The sequence below is a fragment of the Aquarana catesbeiana genome, linkage group LG13 (genome assembly GCF_042186555.1).
Source record: "Aquarana catesbeiana isolate 2022-GZ linkage group LG13, ASM4218655v1, whole genome shotgun sequence".
Taxonomy (NCBI): domain Eukaryota; kingdom Metazoa; phylum Chordata; class Amphibia; order Anura; family Ranidae; genus Aquarana; species Aquarana catesbeiana.
In genome coordinates, this window is record NC_133336.1 from 63398314 (window position 1) to 63420416 (window position 22103).

At 41.2% G+C, this 22103-nt stretch overlaps 1 protein-coding gene across 2 annotated transcripts in view; it reads left to right on the plus strand.

The window, feature by feature from the left end:
* Positions 1-14649, plus strand: part of HIF1A (hypoxia inducible factor 1 subunit alpha) — a 65350-nt gene extending 50701 nt beyond the window's left edge. For both annotated transcript variants that reach the window (XM_073610820.1, XM_073610821.1), the window contains exons 8-15: positions 2392-2539; positions 4620-4849; positions 4937-5205; positions 5975-6097; positions 6182-6564; positions 8125-8233; positions 10788-10914; positions 11385-14649. In XM_073610820.1, coding sequence (XP_073466921.1) covers positions 2392-2539; positions 4620-4849; positions 4937-5205; positions 5975-6097; positions 6182-6564; positions 8125-8233; positions 10788-10914; positions 11385-11536 — 1541 coding nt within the window. In that variant the 3' untranslated portion in view covers positions 11537-14649. The remainder of the gene's footprint in view (positions 1-2391; positions 2540-4619; positions 4850-4936; positions 5206-5974; positions 6098-6181; positions 6565-8124; positions 8234-10787; positions 10915-11384) is intronic.
* Positions 14650-22103: the final 7454 nt, after the last annotated feature.

Sequence of the window (22103 nt, forward strand, 5' to 3'; positions counted from 1 at the left end):
TCAAGATTCAGTGCGGAAACGATGATCATGCGTGTAAACAAGCTGTGAATGAACAGCATTCACCGCATCCAGGAAATCAATGCTTGTCGGCTTCACATGCCCACAAGCAAGATGGAAACAGCCAGCATCACATTTTTTAAGTTATTCTTCAGTACAAAAACAGACAGAGGTGGAAATTTTACACCCAAACTGTGAGTATTATTTTGGGGTTAGCAAAGTGTCTCAATGACCTAAAAAAAAAAAAAAAAAAAAAAAAAGATTGGTCGCCAGACTCCCGCTTTAAGGACCTGTCCTATTTTTCTCACTTGTTTACAAGTTAAAATCAGGTTTGTTTATTTTTTTTCAGACACCCTAGAGAAAAAATGGCGCTTGTTACAATACTTTGTCACACCGTATTTGCGCAACGGTCTTACAAACGCAATTTTTAAAAAAATAAGAAAACCGTAAAGTGAGCACAATTTTTTTTCTATATTGTGAAAGATCATGTTACACCGAGTAAATTGATACCCAACATGTCACGCTTCTAAAATTGTGCTCGTGGAATGGCGACAAACTTTGGCACCTAAAAATCTCAGGCGACATTTAAAATATTCTACAGGTTACCAGTTTTGAGTTGGAGAGGAGGTCTAGAATTATTGCTCTTGCTCTAACAATCGTGGCGATATCTCACATGTGTGATTTGAACAATGTTTTCATATGTGGGCGAGACTTGCGTATGCGTTCGCTTCTACGTGCGAGCATGGAGGGACAGGGTTTTTTTTTTTTTTTTTGTTTCTGGGATCTCACATTAATCTGAGACACTTAAAAGCAATGAAAAAAAGTCCCTTTTTAAGGCCGTTGGGCGGAAGCGAAGTTTTGATGTCGCTTCAGTCCTCCAATGGCATTGAGTTGAGTGAGAGCCATCATTTCCTCACTTGACTTCCTGCCCACCAGGGAAGAGCATCGGATCGTCTCTGCTGCTACCGACGGCTCCGGTAAGCGGTGGGGACGACTGGGACGCGGCGGGAACCTTTCCAGCCACCGATAAGAAAATACCAGGGTTATGGCAGCTATCTGCTGCCATAAGAATGGTATTTAACCTCAAAGTAACCATGTATATCAATGGTGGGTGGTCTGTGAAGTGATTGTAAAGGAAAAAATGTTGTTTAAAAAAGTCATATTTACCTGCTGTGTGCAGTGGTTTTGCACAGAGCAGCCCCGATCCTCCTCTTTTTGGGTCCCCCGTCGCCACTCAGGGCCCCTCCCTCTTGCCGAGTGCCCCATAACAAGCCCCTTGCTGTGGGGGCACGTGTGGGCTCGCTCCTGAGCCAGCTCTCTGCATCCATAAGACCCAGAGATCATGGCTTAGCCCCACCCCTCTCTCCCACTTCACTGGCTGTGATTGGCAATGGCTGGGATTCAGGAGCCAATCGGGAGGGAGAGACCCGGGGGAGCTTCGGGTCTCCTGCACATCGCTGGAGTGAGATTGGACTTGGGTAAGTATTAGGAGGGAGCAACACACTGAAGTTTTTTTTTTTTTTTTTTTTTTTTTTTTTTCCTTCATGCATAGAATGCATGAAGATAAAAAGCCTTCAGCCTTTACAACCACTTTAATGCATTCTATTTAAGGTACAAAAAAAACCTTCCATGCCAGAGGAGCCCCCGCTCTCTGCACAAGAGCAACGGCTCTCTCCCTTCTCACTGGGCAGCTCTAACCTTAAAATGGAACTTAAGTTACAAAATAAAAAAATTGCGAGCAGGCAGGGTATGTATTGCAGAAGAGACCTGCAGTGTCTCTTCTGCAATACAATACATTTACCTGTGTGATCACAGACCCTTTGTGAATGTACATTCCGACGCACTGCTTGTGTGGCAGGTTGACAGCACTTGTGCACATACACAGAAGTGACATCATGCCGCGCTGGCCAATCAAGGTGTCTGAAGACTGGCAGCAGTAAGAAGCTAGGGAGAAGATGCCAATGCCAGCGAGGGACTGCCGGTGTAAACCATTGGAATAGAGGTAAGTATTTTTCCCTTTTTAGTTCCGCTTTAACTGGAACCTCTTTTCCTATCAAAGCCTAACCATGAACTAAACCCACATGCTTCCTTAACCCTTGCAGCAGCACACGTTATTCGCTGTCTCTGAAACAGTCAGTGATAAAAGATACCAGATGATATGCTGTACTGAAAACGCCACCTGTATACCAGCACTGAAAACCACTGATCTGTTTGTATTTAGTTTGGCTAGGTGCATGTGAATGATCAGTAGTGGATTTCATGGGTGATATTGAAGAACACAGTTAATACCTGTAACTGAGATGCTAATACTAGGCTGAATTTGTTTTAAATTGCACAAGAGACCTGTATGTTACACTTTTTTTTTATTTTTATTTTTTTTTTTATTTTTTTTAGTGTTCACAAAAGGGCAGGTGACAACAGGACAGTACAGAATGCTGGCAAAGAAAGGTGGCTACGTGTGGGTGGAAACGCAAGCCACAGTTATATACAACACAAAGAACTCTCAGCCCCAGTGTATCGTATGTGTGAACTATGTCCTCAGGTAAGTGTCTATTACGTCATATTCTCTTCATATAAGCCAATATGGTGTATCTTTAAAAGATCAATCTTCCCAAAAACTGATATTTACATTTTAGGACACTAGCAAGGTGGATGGTCCACCAGTCTCTAGTATCTCGCTGGGAGCTTTGATTTGCATTGTGGAGAATGCAGTAGGATGATTAAAGCAGAACTGTTTTTAATTCTTAAAAAAAAAAAAGACGTGCACACTGTGCTTTTAAAATGTAGCTTTTTCTGCATTACTGCTCTCTAGCACTGTCCCTCGCAGTCATGTTTTGGGTTTAATGACTCCCAGCACCCAGGATTTTGGAATTAGACTTTAGAGTTCACCTATGGCAGGGGTCACTGAAAGCAAATTAATCCCATATGTGCTTGCTAGGCACATGCTCTCCAGGACTAAAATGGCTATGCAGATTTCTACCTAATCTGAATAGTTATGTGCATATAGACAGGCTTTCCTGCCTACTACCTGTGATGGTTATATAATCACACACATAGGTTGAACTTGTGTCTTTTTTCAACTTCACCTACTATATAGTACCTGGCTTATCACTTAGGTGCCAAGGAGTGTTGACCCTCTGAGCTCATGTCTATATCCTGTGCTCCAAGCGGTCAATTTGTGTATGAGAGCCTCATGGTGGCCTCTTTTGAGGTAGTAGTAATCACCCAATTTCACTCCAGGCCTCTGCACCTCGCCTGTGTTTACTCTGTGGGACAAGCTCCCCCAGGACTTATCATAATAGTTTTTCTTTCTCCCACTAACCTGTATGGTTCTTGGAATGGACACCACACTGTTGGATTGGGGAACCATTTTAGAGACAGGAAGGGCCTTAAGGGACGTAGTTGTTGAGGAAGTGCAGACTTCCCATCAGCATTCTTGAGCCACTTGGACCTTCGACAAGTAGACCGAATTTCAACTTGGGCTGAAAGACACGTTTCAGTTGTGTCCACATTCCTTGCGTAGATGGTTGTTAGCCTCTGGATTTGGGAAAATGGTTCCCCTCCAAAGGTATCTCTGGGACATAAATCTATTAATTCTGGGAGCTGCTGGACCTACATCTGTTGGCATCCCACTTCTGCAATGAGATGGACCGGTTTGTGTTCAGAATCGGGGATATGCAAAAGCCCTTGCAGTTGAAATGCTGGTAACTCTGTTCAGTTCTGGCTGATATATGCCTTACCTCTGCTATAGATTGTTTCTCCAATGCTTCAAAGGATCTAGATGAAGAACATCCTTCTGATGATCTTGGTGGCACCAAATTGGCCCAGAAGGACTTGGTACTTGGGCATTTGTCAAATCCTGGGAGACCCTTCATGGGCATTTTCAGACCAGTCAGGCCTACTGTCGGCTCTACAGAAGCATCCCTTTTGAGCCTGTTTGCAGTATTCCTTGGACTGACCACCTCCCACCTTAATCTGGACATTATGTGGGAAGGTTGCAGAACCGATACACCTCCTTATACTTTAATCTGGAACCCTGCTCTAAAGCATCCCAAAGAGATCTCCTTACATTATTCAGATGTAGTATGTGTAGTGTGAGTTTGTCTCGGCCACTGATTTCATCTGAACCTCGCATTCTGTTTGTCCTGCCTGCGGCTCTTACAAGGACTGTCCTGCATCTCATTCCACCATCTCTAGGTGGATAAGGCAGGTTCTTGCTGTAATGTGGCCATTACAAAGGAGTCTCTCATCCTACAGCACAGTGAAATTGGTTGAGACCCCTAGACAGGGATGGAAGGGTTGGCATATTTTTGATATACAAATTGCACTACAGAAGTCCTCTTTGACATCAATCATTGCTTGCTTAATGGCAGTAGGAATGCTCTCTGCTTTGTGTGTCTCTTTCTTTGGCAGCGCCTTCTAGAGACAGGATAATACAAATTTTCAAACCCATCCCCACGTGTTTTCTGCTAGTGCGGATGCAGATTCTGCATGTCTGAGCTGTTTGCCCCAAGTTCATGATAATAAATTTCATCTCTGCTCATAAAAGAATGTTTTGTGTAGTGACAAACATTGCTTGCTTTTTTATATTTGACCTTATGATTTAATTTAAATTTCTTTAGTGACATTGTGGAGAAAGGGCTGATCTTGTCCCTCGGCCAGACAGAGTCCACTCTGGTGTCTTCAGAACCTGCTGAAACAAAGATGCCTCAGTTCTTCACTAAACTGGATGAGGATGACGACGACACCAACAGTTTGTATGAGCAACTAAAAAAGAAGGCGCCTGAGTCTCTTACTGTTCTTGCACCTGATGCTGGAGATGAGATCATACCCTTGGACTTCAACTCTAGTGGTGGGTGGCTCTTATTTGGAATTTGTCTGTATTATTCCCATCTCCTGAGCAGGATATAATCTGTGTAATCGTCTTCTTCTACGGTAGATTCAGAGCCGCAGTATGACGATGCCCCATTGTATAATGACGTCATGCTACACTCAACCAGTAAGCCTCCTGAAAACATCCTGGTGTCTCCACTTCCAGTGCCAGAGAAGCCAAAGTCTCTGCGTAGCAATGCTGACCCTGCGCTGAACAGAGAGGTAGTGATCAAGATGGAGTGTAGCCCAGAACAGCTGGGGCTGGCTTTTACCATTCCACAGCTCTCCAAGCCATCTAGTCCATCAGAAATCAGCAGCAACCAGGGCTCAACAGAGGTGAGAATGATATTTATATACATCGGGTATAAGGAGTGAAGATATTTTGCATAAGCTGTGGCCTTATGAATAAAATGGCCCATGCAGGCAAGGCGCCCAATATATTACAATGCATTGTGCATGTAGGTCTCTGCTGGCACCCCAAATGCCTGACCATTATACTCCAATATTGTTGGCCTACGCTTCTCCCTAATAGTTTTCTGGGACATAGCAGAGCCTGGCACATACAAGGTCCGTGTTTCTGGGATAGGGCAAGAGCTGACACTGTGCCACTTTTGACCGAGACCTGGAATGCTGTGACACTGAGAACAAGCAAGGTAAGCAATATCGGAGTATATCGGACAGGCTTCAGGGTTGCCCACAGAGGCCTACAGGTGTACTAATTACATTACATGGTATTTTGAAAAAAAAAGGCATGGTGCATTGTAATTTCCTGTGGCCCTTCGTCTGCATGAGCTTTTTTCATCATAAGGTGAACTATACCTTTAAAGCAGAAGCTTATTTATTGTGTTGGCACATACCACTGTTGCAGCTCAGTCTTATGCCTTAAGTATCCACATTTAGACTCTTAACACAGACCACCTTCTTAGTGTTGTGCACGTCATTGATATTCCAAGGGTGCGGTTGCTATCAAAATAGCATTTTTGGATGTTTGGTCTTTATAGTTTGGAAAATCTATACCAAGCTGTGAAAAGGCAGTACTCATTTAGAAATATGCTAAATCTTATCCATAATACCTATAGTCTTTCCCAACGTCTTCCCTTTGCAGCCTGGCACTCCTGCAGAATATTGTTTTGAAGAGGATATGGACATTGCCCAGGAATTTAAGATGGACTTGGTAGAGAAACTTTTTGCCATTGACACAGAAGCAAAGGCTCCATTCTCTACAAAGGTACATTTCCTGTGTGTTTATCACAGTGCTGACCAGTTAGTCATTGTGCAGTCTCTTAATAGATATTCTTTTATCTGAATTCAGGAAACGGACTTGGACCTGGAGATGTTGGCTCCATATATCCCAATGGATGATGACTTCCAGCTAAGAAGCTTTGATCAGCTTTCCTCCATGGAGACTGATTCCACTCCTCTGCAGTCCCTGGGAAGCATGACCAATCTGTTCCATCCCTCTACTGTTTCACCCTCCACTGATCTGAAACCAATCACCACAGAAGCCATGAGCGATCCGAAGACCATCATTGTGCACCCGCCGGCACCAACCATTAAAGAGGTGCTGAGTGCCCCCGCTTCTCCATATAATGGAAGCCGAAGTTGCACAAGTTCTCCTGTGAGAACAGACAAAGCAGCTGTAAAGGAGAGATCCCGCCCTGGAACTCCCACTATACCAAGTCCACTAAATAAAAGGTACATCTTTTAATCATCGGTGTAGAATGTACCTAAGATTAGAAAATAAACTAGATCACATATGTGACTGAAATTCCAGTGTGAGCCATCAGTGAGCATAGAACATTTGATCACACATGGAGTTAACTACACTGGCAATTAACCGCAGAAATCCCATCAGCGTTGTCATTTATTACTTGCGCCAGTCACTGTTGGTGACCCCCAATCTTCCTTCCAACTGCCTACAGGATACATTGTGACAGTTGTGGCAAATTTAACCACTTAAGCCCCGTACCATGTGGCTGGCCAAAGACCAGAGCACTTTTTGCTATTCGGCACTGCGTCGCTTTAACTGAAAATTGTGCGGTCGTGCGAAGTGGCTCCCAAACAAAATTGACGTCCCCCCCCCCCCCCCCCCCACAAATAAAGCTTTCTTTTGGTGGTATCTGATCACCTGTGCGGTTTTTATTTTTTGCGTTATAAACAAAAAAAGCGTCAATTTTGAAAAAAAACGCATTATTTTTTACTTTTTGCTATAATATCCCCCAAAAAATATATAAACATTTTTTTTTTCCCCTCAGTTTAGGCCGATATGTATTCTTCTACATATTCTTGGTAAAAAAAATCGCTGTGATCAGTGACATTGGGCAGAACAGGCAAATGCTTGCATCAGCATTTCCCCGTTCTTCCTCTCTGTGAGACGATTGCGGGTATCCCCGCAGACATCGAGTGCGGACTCGCGATCACGCTCGCGGCGGCAACCTGCCTCTTAAAGGGCAATGCACAGGTATGTTTAGTATGCCTGTATGTGCCCTTCTGCCGCAGTATATCTGCGTGAAGCGGTCGGCAAGCGGTTAAAGTTTATCCAAAGACAAAACTTTTTATTTTTGCTTACAGTAGGGATCCATCTGCATCCTCTTGGGATGTTTTCTAGTTCACTTGGTGTCCAGTAGACAAAATGGCAAGTGAGAAACTATCAGATATCACCAGAATAGGTGTGCCAATTGGAAGAATTCACTATTATTCCTGCTCTGGTAACTCAGATTTTCCATTCTCCCTTTCTTTAATGATAATCAAGATAGAGTAAATCTTCATAGCAGCGACACAGATGACAATAAAAACCTGATATGGGTTCTGATCCTTCCAAACTATATAAAAATAAATAAATAATAAAAAGTGTTCAGATATGCTTTAGGTTTTGATACAGGGGTGAATTTAGACATAGTGAGGAGACAGGCGTTTTACCACATTGTAAACTCCTGTCACCACAAGGACACACAGGAAACAAATTTGTGTGTTTCATTTACACTGCAATGCAGCCCGGAGCTGTGCTAAAATATAGACATGCTAAAATTTATTGCAGCGTTTACTGTACATGGAACTGTACAGCAACGCAGCACTCCTCAGCACAGCACAGTGAAGGAAGTCTACTTTTGTATAATAAAAAAGGGAAGCTCTGTGATGCCCCCACCACAGTCGGGAACGGACCCCTGACAGAGAGGTAAAGCGCTCAGCCAGCAGCTGTTAGTTATTTGAATTCGCCCGTAATACATTTGTGGCTGTTTTTTGCATGTTTTGCAGATCTGCGGTCCTGGATGATGAATTGAGCCCAAAGATGATCGCTTTACATAATGTCCAGAGAAAACGCAAAATTGAAAGTGATGGCCCTTTGTTTCAAGCAGTGGGACTAGTAAGTGTAAACTAAAAATAAAGTCTTTAATTTTTCATTTAACTGGGATTCCCTTACCTGTTTTTTTAGCCCCTTTTGTTAGTAGAAAGGAGCTTTCTACCACTAATTCTTTTGTAATATTGGGAGAGAGAAAAGAAGTTTTAGATTCTACCTGCAATGCCACCTACTGGGGAAATTTTAGAAACTGTTGTATCTACAGTTTTAAAGGATAAGTTTACCTTTTTATAAAAAATAAATACTCATCTTTTTGCACAAAAATTGTGCATTTACTAATATCATTTTTTTTTTTTTTTTTTTTTTTTTAACGCTGGAGCCTGTAATACATTGGTGATAGAAGTGTCCTTCGAGCTAAAAGGATATTTTAGTGTAGAAGTAGTACTAGATTGCAGCAAAATCAAAATGTTCACAATAACACAATATGGTAATGATATCAAAAAAAGTTATTTCGCGCAATAATCAATAGTGTAAAAAATATGAGATATAATAAATATATGTAGTGCACTATGGCTAAATCAATCTGTGAATGACAAATCTGTGAGCAATAATAAAGTGCATAATGTGATATATAAATATTCACTATAGGGACTAAATAGTCTCATATACAGTAAATGCTAAAGATCATCACAAAATATAAATAAAAAATAAAATAAAAATGAATAAATGTGCAGATGTTCACTAAATAGTCAAAAAAGTGAAGGGTTAAATCACAGCAAAAATCTATAAAAGGAAAAAACGTGATATAAATCCAAATATATCAAATGTGAAAAAATAAAAAAATGTAGAAATACAATCCATATATCATATCACATATAACATTTACTAATATAATTTTTTTTTTTAACGCTGGAGCCTGTAATACATTGTACCCGCAATGCCAGAATCCTGCAGACTCTCAGTACACTATTTTGTATGTGGGCAGGCAGTTACTGAACTGCAGGAAGAATCGGTCACCAGAGCCCTCGCAGTTCGAGAACTACAAACTGCTGGCCATGGTGGATGACAGTACTTGTAGTTCATTAATTCACAGAACTCTGAGCTCTGTTTTTTAAATTGTGACAGCGGGTGCAGGGAAAGAATCTGTTAGGAGGGGGGGGGGGGGGGGGAGGAGCTAAATCATGTTACATGTTCCACCCTAAATAGAGTGTAACATATTCCAAAGGTGAACGTGTCCTTTGAGCTATTGTGTTCCAAAGATTGTACCCAAAAGATAAGGATGCTCCTACTTGCTGCTAAATGGAGGGGTTGGAGGGAGTTGTGGGTTACATTTTTAAATTGAGAGCCTTATTTAAAAAAACAAAAAAAAAAACCTTTTGATCTTTGATGTGATGTAATTTATTTATTATATATTTGCCTGTAAGGATTGGCTCAGGCGTGTTCACAGCTCCACGTGGCCAAGCCCGCCAGGAAGCAAAAACTAAGCAGCGCTAATGGCAGGCAGTGAGACATTTCCCTGATCCACGGTTGCAGAGATCGTGAAATGTCTCACTGCCTGTCAGTGTTAATTTTGGCAACAGATTTCGATTTTAGTTTTAGTGTTAGGACTAAAACGACATTTTAGTTTGTCCCATTTTAGCCTTCTGCAATTGTTTTAGTCGTATTTAGTTGACTAAATCTCCAGTACATTTTAGTCAACAATCTAATGAGTGTAATTTAAATTGTAATGCATTAATTAACATTTCTCTACAATTTCCAAAGTCATTATATACTGCTGGAGTGAAAAATCTAATATGTTATTTATGGTATTGAGGCAGTGCATCTACAGACCAGTGTTAAATTTGTCAAGTCAAATTTCAATTTAGTTTTAGTCTTTTGACTAAAACGGCATTTTAGTTTTAGTCCCATTTTAGTCTTTTTACTAAAATGCCGTTTTAGTCGTATTTTAGTCATCTCTATTGTTTTCATTTTTAGTCGACTAAAATGTATTGTTTGTTTTAGTCTACAAAATGAACACTGCTGCCTGTAAATAGCGCTGCGCAGTGTAAGCTTCCTGGCATGTTCGGGCATATGGAGCTGTGAACACGCCCAAGCCCATCCTTATTTGCCTGTAAGTTGACTTGGCTTAACATGGAGCAGGATACTGCAAGATCCATGGCTTGGTAGCTTCTAGTTTCCTAGGCATTGCGGATGTTTAGCTTCACCTGCGCTGGGTGAGAAAATATTTAACCACCTGACCTCTGGAAGAGATACTCCCCCTGCATGACCAGGCACTGCGTTACTTTAACTGACAATTGTGCTGTTGTGCGACCTGTACCCAAATAAAATGTATGCCCCCCCCCCCCCCCCCTAGAAATAAAAGCATGCAATTGTAAAACCCCTGTGAGTATATGAGTTCCAACTGTTACATTTACTTGGTCGGCTTCTTAAATATGGCGAATGAGAAAAATGAATGCGCAGGGAAAAAAATTAGTTCTACTTTTACAGTTATCCATGCATACAATTGGGAAAATAAAATATTCATTCTAGGGGGTCCTTAGTGACAAATTGAAATAAATTCTAAACTCCTGATTTGTCATTTTACAGTTTGTTAATTTTTATTTATTTTTATTTCTTCTAGGGAACGATATTTCAAACGAATGTTGACCCAGGAGCGAACTCTCCTCTCTTATGGAAATGTGTCAAAGTATCGGACTCAGATAAGCCAACTGGACCTGAACAAAGAACAATCCTCTTATTGTCTACAGGTATTTGCATCAAAATAACAAACATGTTATACTTACCTGCTCTATGCGATGATTTTGCACAGAACACCCCCGGTCCTCCTCTTCTCTGGTCCTCCACTGTCACTCTTGGCTCAACATTCTTACAAACGCTGCACTCTACCCACTCTCCCTTGTCCCCGGCAGCTTCCATCTTCATCTGGTCTTTCTTCCAGGTTTGCGATCTTCAGTCGCCTGATTGGCTATGCCGCGGAGACGTCACTCCCACACATGCACATTTATTTATGACAGAAGAGACCTCCAGGGTCTCTTCTGTTATAATGCCGTTGCCTGTATAGCGATTTTTACAATAACTGACTTTACTACCACTTTAACTACTATCATAGAGATTGCTGTTGCACTGGTTTCTAGCAGATGATATTAAATGGTGCACTGTGCTGTTAAAAGCTGAATTGTTTTACCAATAACACTTATATTTTGCATTGTTCTTCCAGACATGGCCAGTCGATTGCTCGGACAGTCATTGGACGGCACTGGGCTTCCACAGCTAACCGGTTATGACTGCGAAGTGAACGCTCCCATACAAGGAAACAGAAATCTGCTGCAGGGCGAGGATTTATTAAAAGCCCTTGATCAAGCTAACTGATTTGCTCTCTGTTCAACTTCTGGACACTTCTCCACCCCAAAGCAGTGTATTTATATTTTCTAGCTCTGATAATTTAGAAGCCTGTCTCCATGACCGCACTATTTCAGTTAGTTCCATTTCCATCCCACCTCTGCTTTCCTTGGCCGTCTTCTCCACGTTTTTACAGTAATAATCTTTCAATGCCATCTATAAAACTACATGCACTGCATACCAATATAAATAAATATATATATTATATAAACGCAGAGTCAAACTTGCACCTTCTGTTCTAATTTTCTATGCCTACAATAGATTTTCACAACAAATCAATAAGTCCATACTGCACAGCATATTTTTCTTGTGATTCCATAAAATGTTCGTCCTTCTTCTTTTTTTTTTTTTTTTTTTTTTTTTTAGTACTATGCCTTCCTTTTGTTCTTCTATCGTATTTTATGCACAGGAAACAATGTTTTCCAGTGGTGCATTGTAGTCACAGTCGCACAATTCTATATTTTCTTAAGAAGACAAAAAATACCAGCAGTTCTTCATGCAATATATTATGCATTTTTATTTTTTTTTTATTTAGTATATTAAAAAAACTTTGTTTTTGGATTATTTTTAGTTCATATTGTCTCAAATCACTTTAAGGCCTGATGTATATCATTGTTAAATATGTTGTGAACTAGTGATGTTAATGCAGCATGTCAACTACAGCAGATTTATAAATGAAATGGGGGTTTCATGAGGGGTGTAAACCAGTGTGGTCAGTTTTGTTTATGAAAATGGAGGGGGCCAGTGAGCCTCATGTGGCTCTCCACCTCTATTGAGGGTCCTAGATGCTTCTCTGCCCACACTCTTAAAGAGGTTCTTTAGAAACAAGTTAAAATGGAAGTAAACTCCTAAAGACTTCCATTTTTCTCCAGCGATGCATCACCTGCCGGCTCCCTCAGTGCCGACATCTCCCTGGCTTCTTCTGGGTTTTCAGCTGACTTGACTCCTATGTATGTACAGGGAAGTTTATTCATTCTGGCACCAAGACACCATTGCACTTTTAATTCTTTCCACTCACAAAGATTCTTTCCAGCGTTTAGCACATTAGTATAACAGAAGGCAACATTTTATTTTTTTCCCAGGTTTGAATAGTGGGGAGGGATTAGAACACATTAAGTTTATATTGCTGTTCGTGTCCCCAATCAGGAGGTTGGGATATTGGTTCTGATGAACTTGGTGACTGCAAGTGACTACCTCGGTTTAACAGGATTTCCTTTCACTTCCTGGTGTCTTTGGGACCAGAAGTAAAGCAAACCATCCCTAATGGGAACACAGTTGGCAATAAAAACTTACAGGGGTTTGGTCGCAATCCAAAATGGGGGGGGGGGGGGGGGGTTTACTTTAAACTGTGTAGAAAAGCAAAGCGCTGTGAAATGATTGAGACTGTGTCTGAAATCTCAAGTGCTGAGATTAACTGTTTTTAAGGGCCAGCTGCCACTGGTGCGATGTCCAACATCGGATGTGATTCACACCGCACTGCAGTGCAAATTGAATGCGAACTCTGTACGATGCGATAGCATGGCTAAATTTGCATCGCATTAAGACCAAACTCGCACAGGACCCCTTTTTTTTGGTCCACAGCAGAATTGGATCGCATGGGTGTTCACATTGATGTGATCTGATTCCTGTCCGAATTTGCAGTTCGCACTGCGATATGCAAACTGATTTGGGGGTGTCATTAACTTTCAATTGACACCCCCAGCAGTACGCATAGGGCGTTGTGAATTGCCCCTGGGAGACCTGCGATGTGGGAGCCCGCAGTGGATTGGCTGGGTTCCCGCATTGCTGCAGTGTGAACCGGCCCTAAGGGAGGTATAGTTGCCTATTTAGTTTGGCAGTTATGTAAAGCTACCACCTCCTTACCTCTAGACTGCCTAAGGGCTTGGACCTTTTTTATTCATTTTTATATATATGCATTTTTACTACCTAAAAACAAGGTTTTTAAAGGATTGATGTACATGGTGTGAAGATTAAAGAGAAAAAAAAGACTACAAAGCATTCCCATTGCGGAGCCAATGCTTAGAAGAAATCACTGAACAGACCCCTTTTGATAAGTGGAATGTATATAACATGTTCCTGGAGAACCTCTTTAAACATCTCAATGCATGAATGAAGGTGCGCCATAAGCACTCATGCAGACTGGGCTTCAAGCCTCGATGTATGAGATTCCAGCATTTTTGGGCAGGGTGGAAGGCACAGGCGCACCGTCCAGCTCCGCTTTCTGTTGCCTGTTGAGAGGCTAAAGCTGTTCTTGTTGGATGGTGCACCGAAGGGTACTATGTGCCAAGGGATGATTGCCAGAATGCAGACTTTGCAGGAGGGCTGGATGGTGCGCTTGTGCCTTCTACCTGCACAGAAATACCAGAATCTCATGTGCAGGGGCCTAAACCATGTGCAATGGTCTGCATAATGGAGTAAATCACCTTGATTGTCTGATGTATTCATCAGACAAGTCAAATTTTGTAGATTTCCTATTGCTGTACATTCAGATTTACTGAAGTAGCATTTCACAGCAGATGAGAAGCTTGGGCTAAACAGTGTATATGTTAAAAAAAAAAAAGAAAAAAAAAAAAGGTATATTTTATACCCAATCAAACCTCCTAGAATTGGAATAACATCGGGAAAAGAGAAAATGGAGCACACAATAGCTCATGATCAACTCTGCTTGTAGTTATAACAATCTATGGTCATTTTGTAAACTTGTGGAATATATATATGTTCTGCTTTCGTCTTGCGGTCTTTAAAATTCAGACTGACAAAAAATTAAATCGACATGGATTGTGAGCAGGACTGCATAATACATCTAATTTGCTTGGTATTTGATTTGAAGCACTTAGCTGTTAACATCCTCAAAGTGTATTTTTCATGTAACGTTCAATTACTAAGGCTTATTTTTTAGAACTTTTTTATTTTATTTAGAAGTTGTCATAGTTGAAACTTTCACCATCTGTGTGATTGTATGTTGCCGACTGTGCAAATTATTTTTTCCATTTATCCTGTTTTGCTGTTTGTGGTTGGATCTAACACTAACTGTATTGTTTTACATCAATAAACATTTTACGTGGACCAGGCCACATAAGCCATCTATTTGTCTTTATGTGAGTTACATCGAAGCCTAGACAGACACGTTTTTGAATTTACACCTATGACTGTGCAGTTTAAAGTGGTTGTAAACCTCAGACGTGACATATGAACAAATCCTATCCCTCTATAGTGTGTACTTGTCTCATTCCAGAGAAATAAGTGTCATTTCTGCCTATAGCCTCCTTTCTCTATGAGCATGAGTCACTTTTGATCAGTTTCCTGACACCAAGACATAAGGTGACACAGGAGGGAGCTCCAGCAAACAGCCTGTGGTTGACAGCATCAGCTCTGTTTCTTGGTGCTGTGTGAAGGGGTGGGTCCCTTCTCTTCAGTCAGCTTTCACTGAACTCTTAAGAGTGTAATTTCAGCTCTCCATCCCCTGCTTTCTGAGTGCTTAGACAAGCTGTATAAATACTACACTTTGAAGAGATGTAGAGAAGACTGCAGATAGGTACAACTTGTGTAGGAGGATTTGTTTCATCTTCGTATCACCTGAGGCCAGACACATCACTTGGGTATGTAAGGGTTTACAACCACTCTTAAGTTAACCACCTAAAGACCAGGCCTATTTTTCAAACTTGTTTACAAGTTAAAATCGGGGGGTTTTGTTTGGTAGAAAATTACTTAGAACCCCCAAACCATATACATATATATCTAGTTTTATTTTTTTAATAATATATATATATTTTTTTTCAGACAACCTAGAGAATAAAATTGGGGTCGTTGCAATACTTTGTCACACTGTATATTTGCGCAGCAGTCTTACAAATGCAATTTTTTTGGGGAAAAATACGCTTTTTTTTTAAATGAAAAAATAAGAAAACGGTAAAGTTAGCCCAATATTTTTTTTTTTTATATTGTGAAAGATAATGTTACGCCGAGTAAATTGATACCCAATATGTCATGCTTCAAAATTGCTCCCACTCGTAAAATGGCGACAAACTTTGACCCTTAAAAATCTCCATAGGTGACGTTTAAAAAATTTCTACAGGTTACCAGTTTTGAGTTGCAGATCTTGGGCTAGCATTATTGCTCTCGCTCTAATGATCGCGGCGATGCCTTGCATGTGTGGTTTGAATACCGTTTACATATGCGGGCTCGACTTGCGTATGCGTTCGCTTCTGTGCGTGAGCACGGCGAGATGGGGCGCTTCAAATTTTTTTTTTTTTTTTTTACACTGTCCATTTAAAAAAAGAAATTTGGGTCGCTTTTATTCCTATTACAAAATGTAAACCTAACTTGTAATTGAAAAAAAAGCATGACCTCTTTAATGTAAGATCTGGGGTCAAAAAGAACTCAGATCTCACATTTACACTTAAATGCAATAACAAAAAAAAAAAAAAAAAAAATCCCCTTTAAGACCATTGGGGGAAGTGACATTTGACATTGCTTTCATCATCCAATGGTATGGAGCCGAGTGGGGGCCATCTTTCCCTCACTTGACTCATGCCTCACAGGAGAAAGGACCCGATTGTCTCTTGCCACTACTGATTGTCTCTGGTAATAAGCAGAGAGGACCGTAACGTGGTGGAGGGGCCATTCTCCTGTGCCCAATAAAAGTGATCTTGCGCAAATCTGCCGCAGAGACCACTTTTATCTGAAAGAAGACTGCCACAATTTTTAAGCACCATATGCTGCGATAATGGTATTTAGCGTCAAGGGTACCGACGTATAACGACGGCGGTCGGTTGGGGAAGTGGCTGCCACTGTAATATCTCTGACGACTTCTAACAAAGTCTGTTACATCTACTAATTTTTAGTAGATCACATTGTCTGATTTTTGAAAAAATTTATTTGCAAATTATGGTGGAAAATAAGTATTTGATCACCTACAAAACAAGCAAGATACAGACCTGTATCTTCTTCTTTAAGAGGCTCCTCTGTCCTCCACTCATTACCTGTATTAATGGCACCTGTTTGAACTTGTTATCAGTATAAAAGACACCTGTCCACAACCTCAAACAGTCACACTCCAAACTCCACTATGGTGAAGACCAAAGAGCTGTCGAAGGACACCAGAAACAAAATTGTAGACCTGCAGGCTGGGAAGACTGAATCTGCAATAGGCAAGCAGCTTGGTGTGAAGAAATCAACTGTGGGAGCAATAATTAGAAAATGGAAGACATACAAGACCACTGATAATCTCCCTCGATCTGGGGCTCCACGCAAGATCTCACCCTGTGGGGTCAAACTGATCACAAGAACTGTGAGCAAAAATCCAGGACCACACGAGGGGGACCTAGTGAATGACCTACAGAAAGCTGGGACCAACGTAACAAAGGCTACCATCAGTAACACACTACGCCGCCAGGGTCCCTGCAGTGCCAAACATGTCCCGATGCTTAAGCCAGTACACGTCCGGGCCCGTCTGAGGTTTGCTAGAGAGCATTTGGATGATCCAGAAGAGGATTGGGAGAATGTCATATGGTCAGGTCAAACCAAAAGTAGAATTGTTTGGTAGAAACACAACTCATCGTGTTTGGAGGAGAGAGAATGCTGAGTTGCAACCAAAGAACACTATACCTACTGTGAAGCATGGGGGTGGCAACATCATACTTTGGGGCTGTTTCTCTGCAAAGGAACAGGACGACTGATCCGTGTACATGAAAGAATGAATGGGGCCATGTATCGTGAGATTTTGAGTGCAAACCTCCTCCCATCAGCAAGGGCATTGAAGATGAAACGTGGCTGGGTCTTTCAGCATGACAATGATCCCAAACACACCGCCCGGGCAACAAAGGAGTGGCTTTGTAAGAAGCATTTCAAGATCTTGGAGTGGCCTAGCCAGTCTCCAGATCTCAACCCATAGAAAACCTTTGGAGGGAGTTGAAAGTCTGTGTTGCCCAGTGACAGCCCCAAAACATCACTGCTCTAGAGGAGATCTGCATGGAGGAATGGGCCAACATACAGCAACAGTGTGTGACAACCTTGTGAAGACTTACAGAAAATGTTTGACCTCTGTCATTGCCAACAAAGGATATATAACAAAGTATTGAGATGAACTTTTGATATTGACCAAATACTTATTTCCACCATAATTTGCAAATAAATTCTTTCAAAAATCAGACAATGTGATTGTCTGGATTTGTTTCCACATTTTGTCTCTCATAGTTGAGGTATACCTATGATGACAATTACAGGCCTCTCTCATCTTTTTAAGTGGGAGAACTTGCACAATTGGTGGCTGACTAAATACTTTTTTGCCCCACTATATGCAACTGCTCAGTGGGTGGGCCTTAGCGGTGAGCGGCCGCATATACACTGGATATCAAAATTGGAGAACAATTCATGAGCACTTGATTTTTTTTCAGAAATAAAGTCATCTTCATTGCTCAACATTTGATGGAATTTTTGTTGTGGGCTATACCATCCTAATAGAACAGCGTTTTTCAAAATAACCAAGGCACTTCAACAAAAAAATAACAATTAGTAGGAAGTGTACAGGCCCTTGCTTTGAATGACTTCAGCACATCTGCTTTGCACAGGACATCACTAGTCTCGCCTACTGCTCTGGTGTGATTTTGTTCCACTCTTCTTCCAGTCTCTTCCACAGTTCGGTGACTATAGTGAATTTCTTGGCCATAACATTTTGTTGCCAAGGATTTTCCAGAGGTTTTCTATTGGGTTTAGATCAGGACTCAGGGCTGGCCATTTCATTATTTCAATGTTTTTTAACTTCAAGGAACTGCTTTACCCTATTGCTGTGTAATGACTGGGGCATTGTCGTGCATGAAAATTGCTGGCTGATTGGGTGATGGATGCAGGGAAAGAACCGCATGTTGTTGAAGAAGGTTCTGATAAACATTTGCATTCACTCTGCCATGTAGCTGTATAAGAGACCAACTCCTGCTGCAGAAAACATCCCCCAAACCATGACTCTTCCCCTCCACCTTTCACTGACTGACTGGCGAGCAATCGCAGCTGCAGTGTTGAACTGATTACCCATTGAGATTCTTCGCATTATCCTGTCCTCTCTTGCATTTGTCTTTTTTGGATGACCAGCCTTCTTGGGGGACTTGAATGAGTTTGTGACATAAAGATGCGATATTCTAGAAATCTCAGATTTGGAACAACAAACTTCTCTTCCTATGGCTGAAAGGGTCATCCTTTGGCCTTCATCTGGACAACCTGCTGCTGGAGGGTTTCAGTCACTTTAGAAAAGCTCACCATATTGCAAAGCCAGTGAAAACTGAAAGTTAGGCTGCCAGTCAAATAGGGTTTGTCAGATAATTAAAGAAATTGGCATAAGGTGCCAGATTAACACCAATGGAGGAAAATATTACAGCACACACATACTAAAATTACATTTAAAACACCCTGAACATATTCAGCAAATAGGCAAAAATATGGGCATTTGGTCACACTATATTGTGCTTAAACCCACTACTGTGTCAAAGTATGCCATTATCAGTGGGTCCTACATAGGGTTGCCATCTTTTCTTCAAGCCAACCTGAACGCTTTAGCCGCGCACTGCAATTTTTTTTTAAGGGCGAATGCAATGTAAGGAGAACTCGATGTAAGAACACGGAACACGGGGGATAGGAGTGTTGTGGGCAGACAGAAGGGTAAGGGGGGGAGGAGGAGGAGGAGCAGCAGAGTGAGCCATCTCTCCTGTCCATGTATGGGGTGGGGCACATTCACACACCTATGTATTTGGTGGTTGTCGTACTTAGTTACTTGGGGAACTGCAGTCCATTCTGAATAATGTGTCCGGGTTTCAGGCGGTCTGAAACCCAGACACATGATTCAAAACCCGGACTGTCTGGTCAATCCTGGACAGGTGGCACCCTAGTCCTACACTATTCATAGAATGAAAGCTCCTGCTACTCAACATGGGAGAAACGCACTCCTCTATGTAGGAGAACTAAAGAGGACTCCTATAATACAGGTGGATAAGAGGTAATGGTGGGGGGATGGGGTGCTCCAGCCAAAGGGATCTGGTCAGGACCCTTACAATAGACAAGCAAGGATAGACTTTGGGGGCCAAGTCCTTTAGTTCTCCACATAGAGGAGTGTATTTCTCCTTTGGTTGAGAAGCAAGATCTTTCATTCTATGAAAAGTGTAGGACCACTGATAATGGGGTACTTTGATGTAGTAGTGGGCTGAAGCACTATGTGGCCATATAGTGTGACCAAACCCCCATATTTTTTGCCTATTAACTGAAATATGTTCAGGTGTTTTAAATAGCCTTGCAGGATTTAAATGTCATTTTAGTATGTGTGCGTTGTAATCTTTTCCTCTGTTTGTCAATCTTATAGCTGCACCATCTAATATGCATTCTTAGATTAACACCAATAACAGAGGTATCTGGAAGTGTTCTTTAATTTTCATCAATGTTTTTTTTTTTTACAAATCTCAATAAAGTTTTTTTAATCTGCGTTTCAAAAAGTATGTAACTCGTGAACTATGCTTAACAAAATTGCTCTTTTACTCCTGTTTAGATTATTTCAAATAGGACTAAGCAGTGACCTTGAAATTTAGGAAATTGTAGGTTGTTCTCTAATTTTGATCTCCAGTGTATCTGACCCTGTTAAAACAACTTGCCATGCTGAAACCCTGCTCCCACCAAGGTAGCTGGTGGGCACCAGAAAACTCCGTGCAAACTTGCGACCGGGACCTTTCAGATCATGTGACAGCCAATCACAGGTACCCCCCCAAATTTATTTATCTATGATCTACATTCAAATAATTTGTATACAATGCAACAATTAAATAAAGAGATTAGTCTATTTAAAATAATATTGGTCACAGACTAAATGTAAATCCCCTCTAGAGAACAGTATATAGCAGATATGAAACCTTGTGCATAATAGAATATACACCAAAATTCACATAACCTTCAAACATTGGGGTTTCACTTGTCCTCGATAGACCACAGGAATTCCGCTCTACGTGTTTCGCAACCTGTTGCTTCTTCTGGATCGTTAACGAATTTGTAATGGAATGTTAGGGTCACATCCGCTCACCCCAAAGCCTAGTGGGGGCTCCAGCATGGCCGCAATAGGCTCACTTGTGAAATGTGGGGACAAACGGATCTGATATTTGCTTTTAGGGCTACATGCCTCCACTTGTATTTGGGTATCAATATTTGAGGGCCAAAAAGCCTGATCTAGGTTCAGCACCAGTATATAGATAATACAGCTGTTTTAGGGTAGTTATAAAGCCCCAAGGGTGGGTTCTCATCAGCAAGTTTCAGGTTCAAACATACACTGTGGTTCGTATTAACAGAGCCTCTCTTAAATGTGCTCCTCACCCTGGCCGCCAACACCCAGTGCAGTAGGGGAGAGAAAGGGAGACGGCTCCTTAAGCCTCGTACACACGATCGGATTGTTGGCCAACAAAACCGTGGAATTTTGTCCGAAGGGCGTTGGCCCAAACTTGTCTTGCATACACACGGCCACACAATTGTTGGCCAACAATTACGAACGTAGTGAAGTACTACGTTGTTTTTCAGCTCTTTAGCGCCACCCATTGGGCTCCTTCTGCTAATTTCGTGTTAGTAGAAGTTTGGTGAGTGTTGATTCACGCTTTTCAGTTTGCGCTTTTCAGTTTGTTTCTGAACGGCCGTTGCAGAATCGGAGGAGATAACGTGTTATTTATTATTGGCCTCGGAGTTATTGCTTTGACATTATTTTTTTAGTTGAATAATGATTTGATTGGTATATTTTCTATATTTTGATGCATAGAATGCACTTTTGGTTGAGTTCTATTGGCAGATAGCATGTCTATTTTATTTGTTTTTTAATGCACAATAAAAAAAGTGTGGAGAATAATACTTGGCTATGTGTTTTACTTCAAATAACAGTTTGGGAGTAGACAGTTACATTAAAAAAATACAATGTAAAATTGACAAGGGACACCAACATAGTTGTATCTTTGATCTTAAAAAATACGGGATGATGGTGTTGTGGTAACTTGCCCCCCCCCCCCAAAAAATAAAAATAAATAAGCATAATAATAATATTCTTGATATCACTAGAAAAAAAAAAGCCTTTGAAAATTCATTTGCAATAACTCCATCAGTATCACCAGCAAAGCAGCTTCATTATTATCCATTAAAGAAGAGAGAATTGTGCGCTGCATTTGGAGATTTCATAATTTGCTGCATCACGAATGTTAATTCTCCATTACAAATGCTAGTTTACAAGACCGACCGCTTCTGGCTCATCCTTGCTTCCGAGCATGCATGTTTGTACTTTGGACTTTTGTCTGACGGACTTTGTACATACGCTCGAAAATCCAACAACAGAAATTTGTCCGCGGAAAATTTGAAAACTGGAATCCAACATTTGTTGGCGGACAATCCAATAACAATTGTCAGATGGAGCGTACACACAGTCGGATTTACCGCCAACAGCCTGTCATCGGACATTTCCCGTCGGAAAGTCTGATCGTGTGTACGAGACTTAACTCTATCCAAAATGAAAAAAAATCAAGTTTTGCATTAGGAC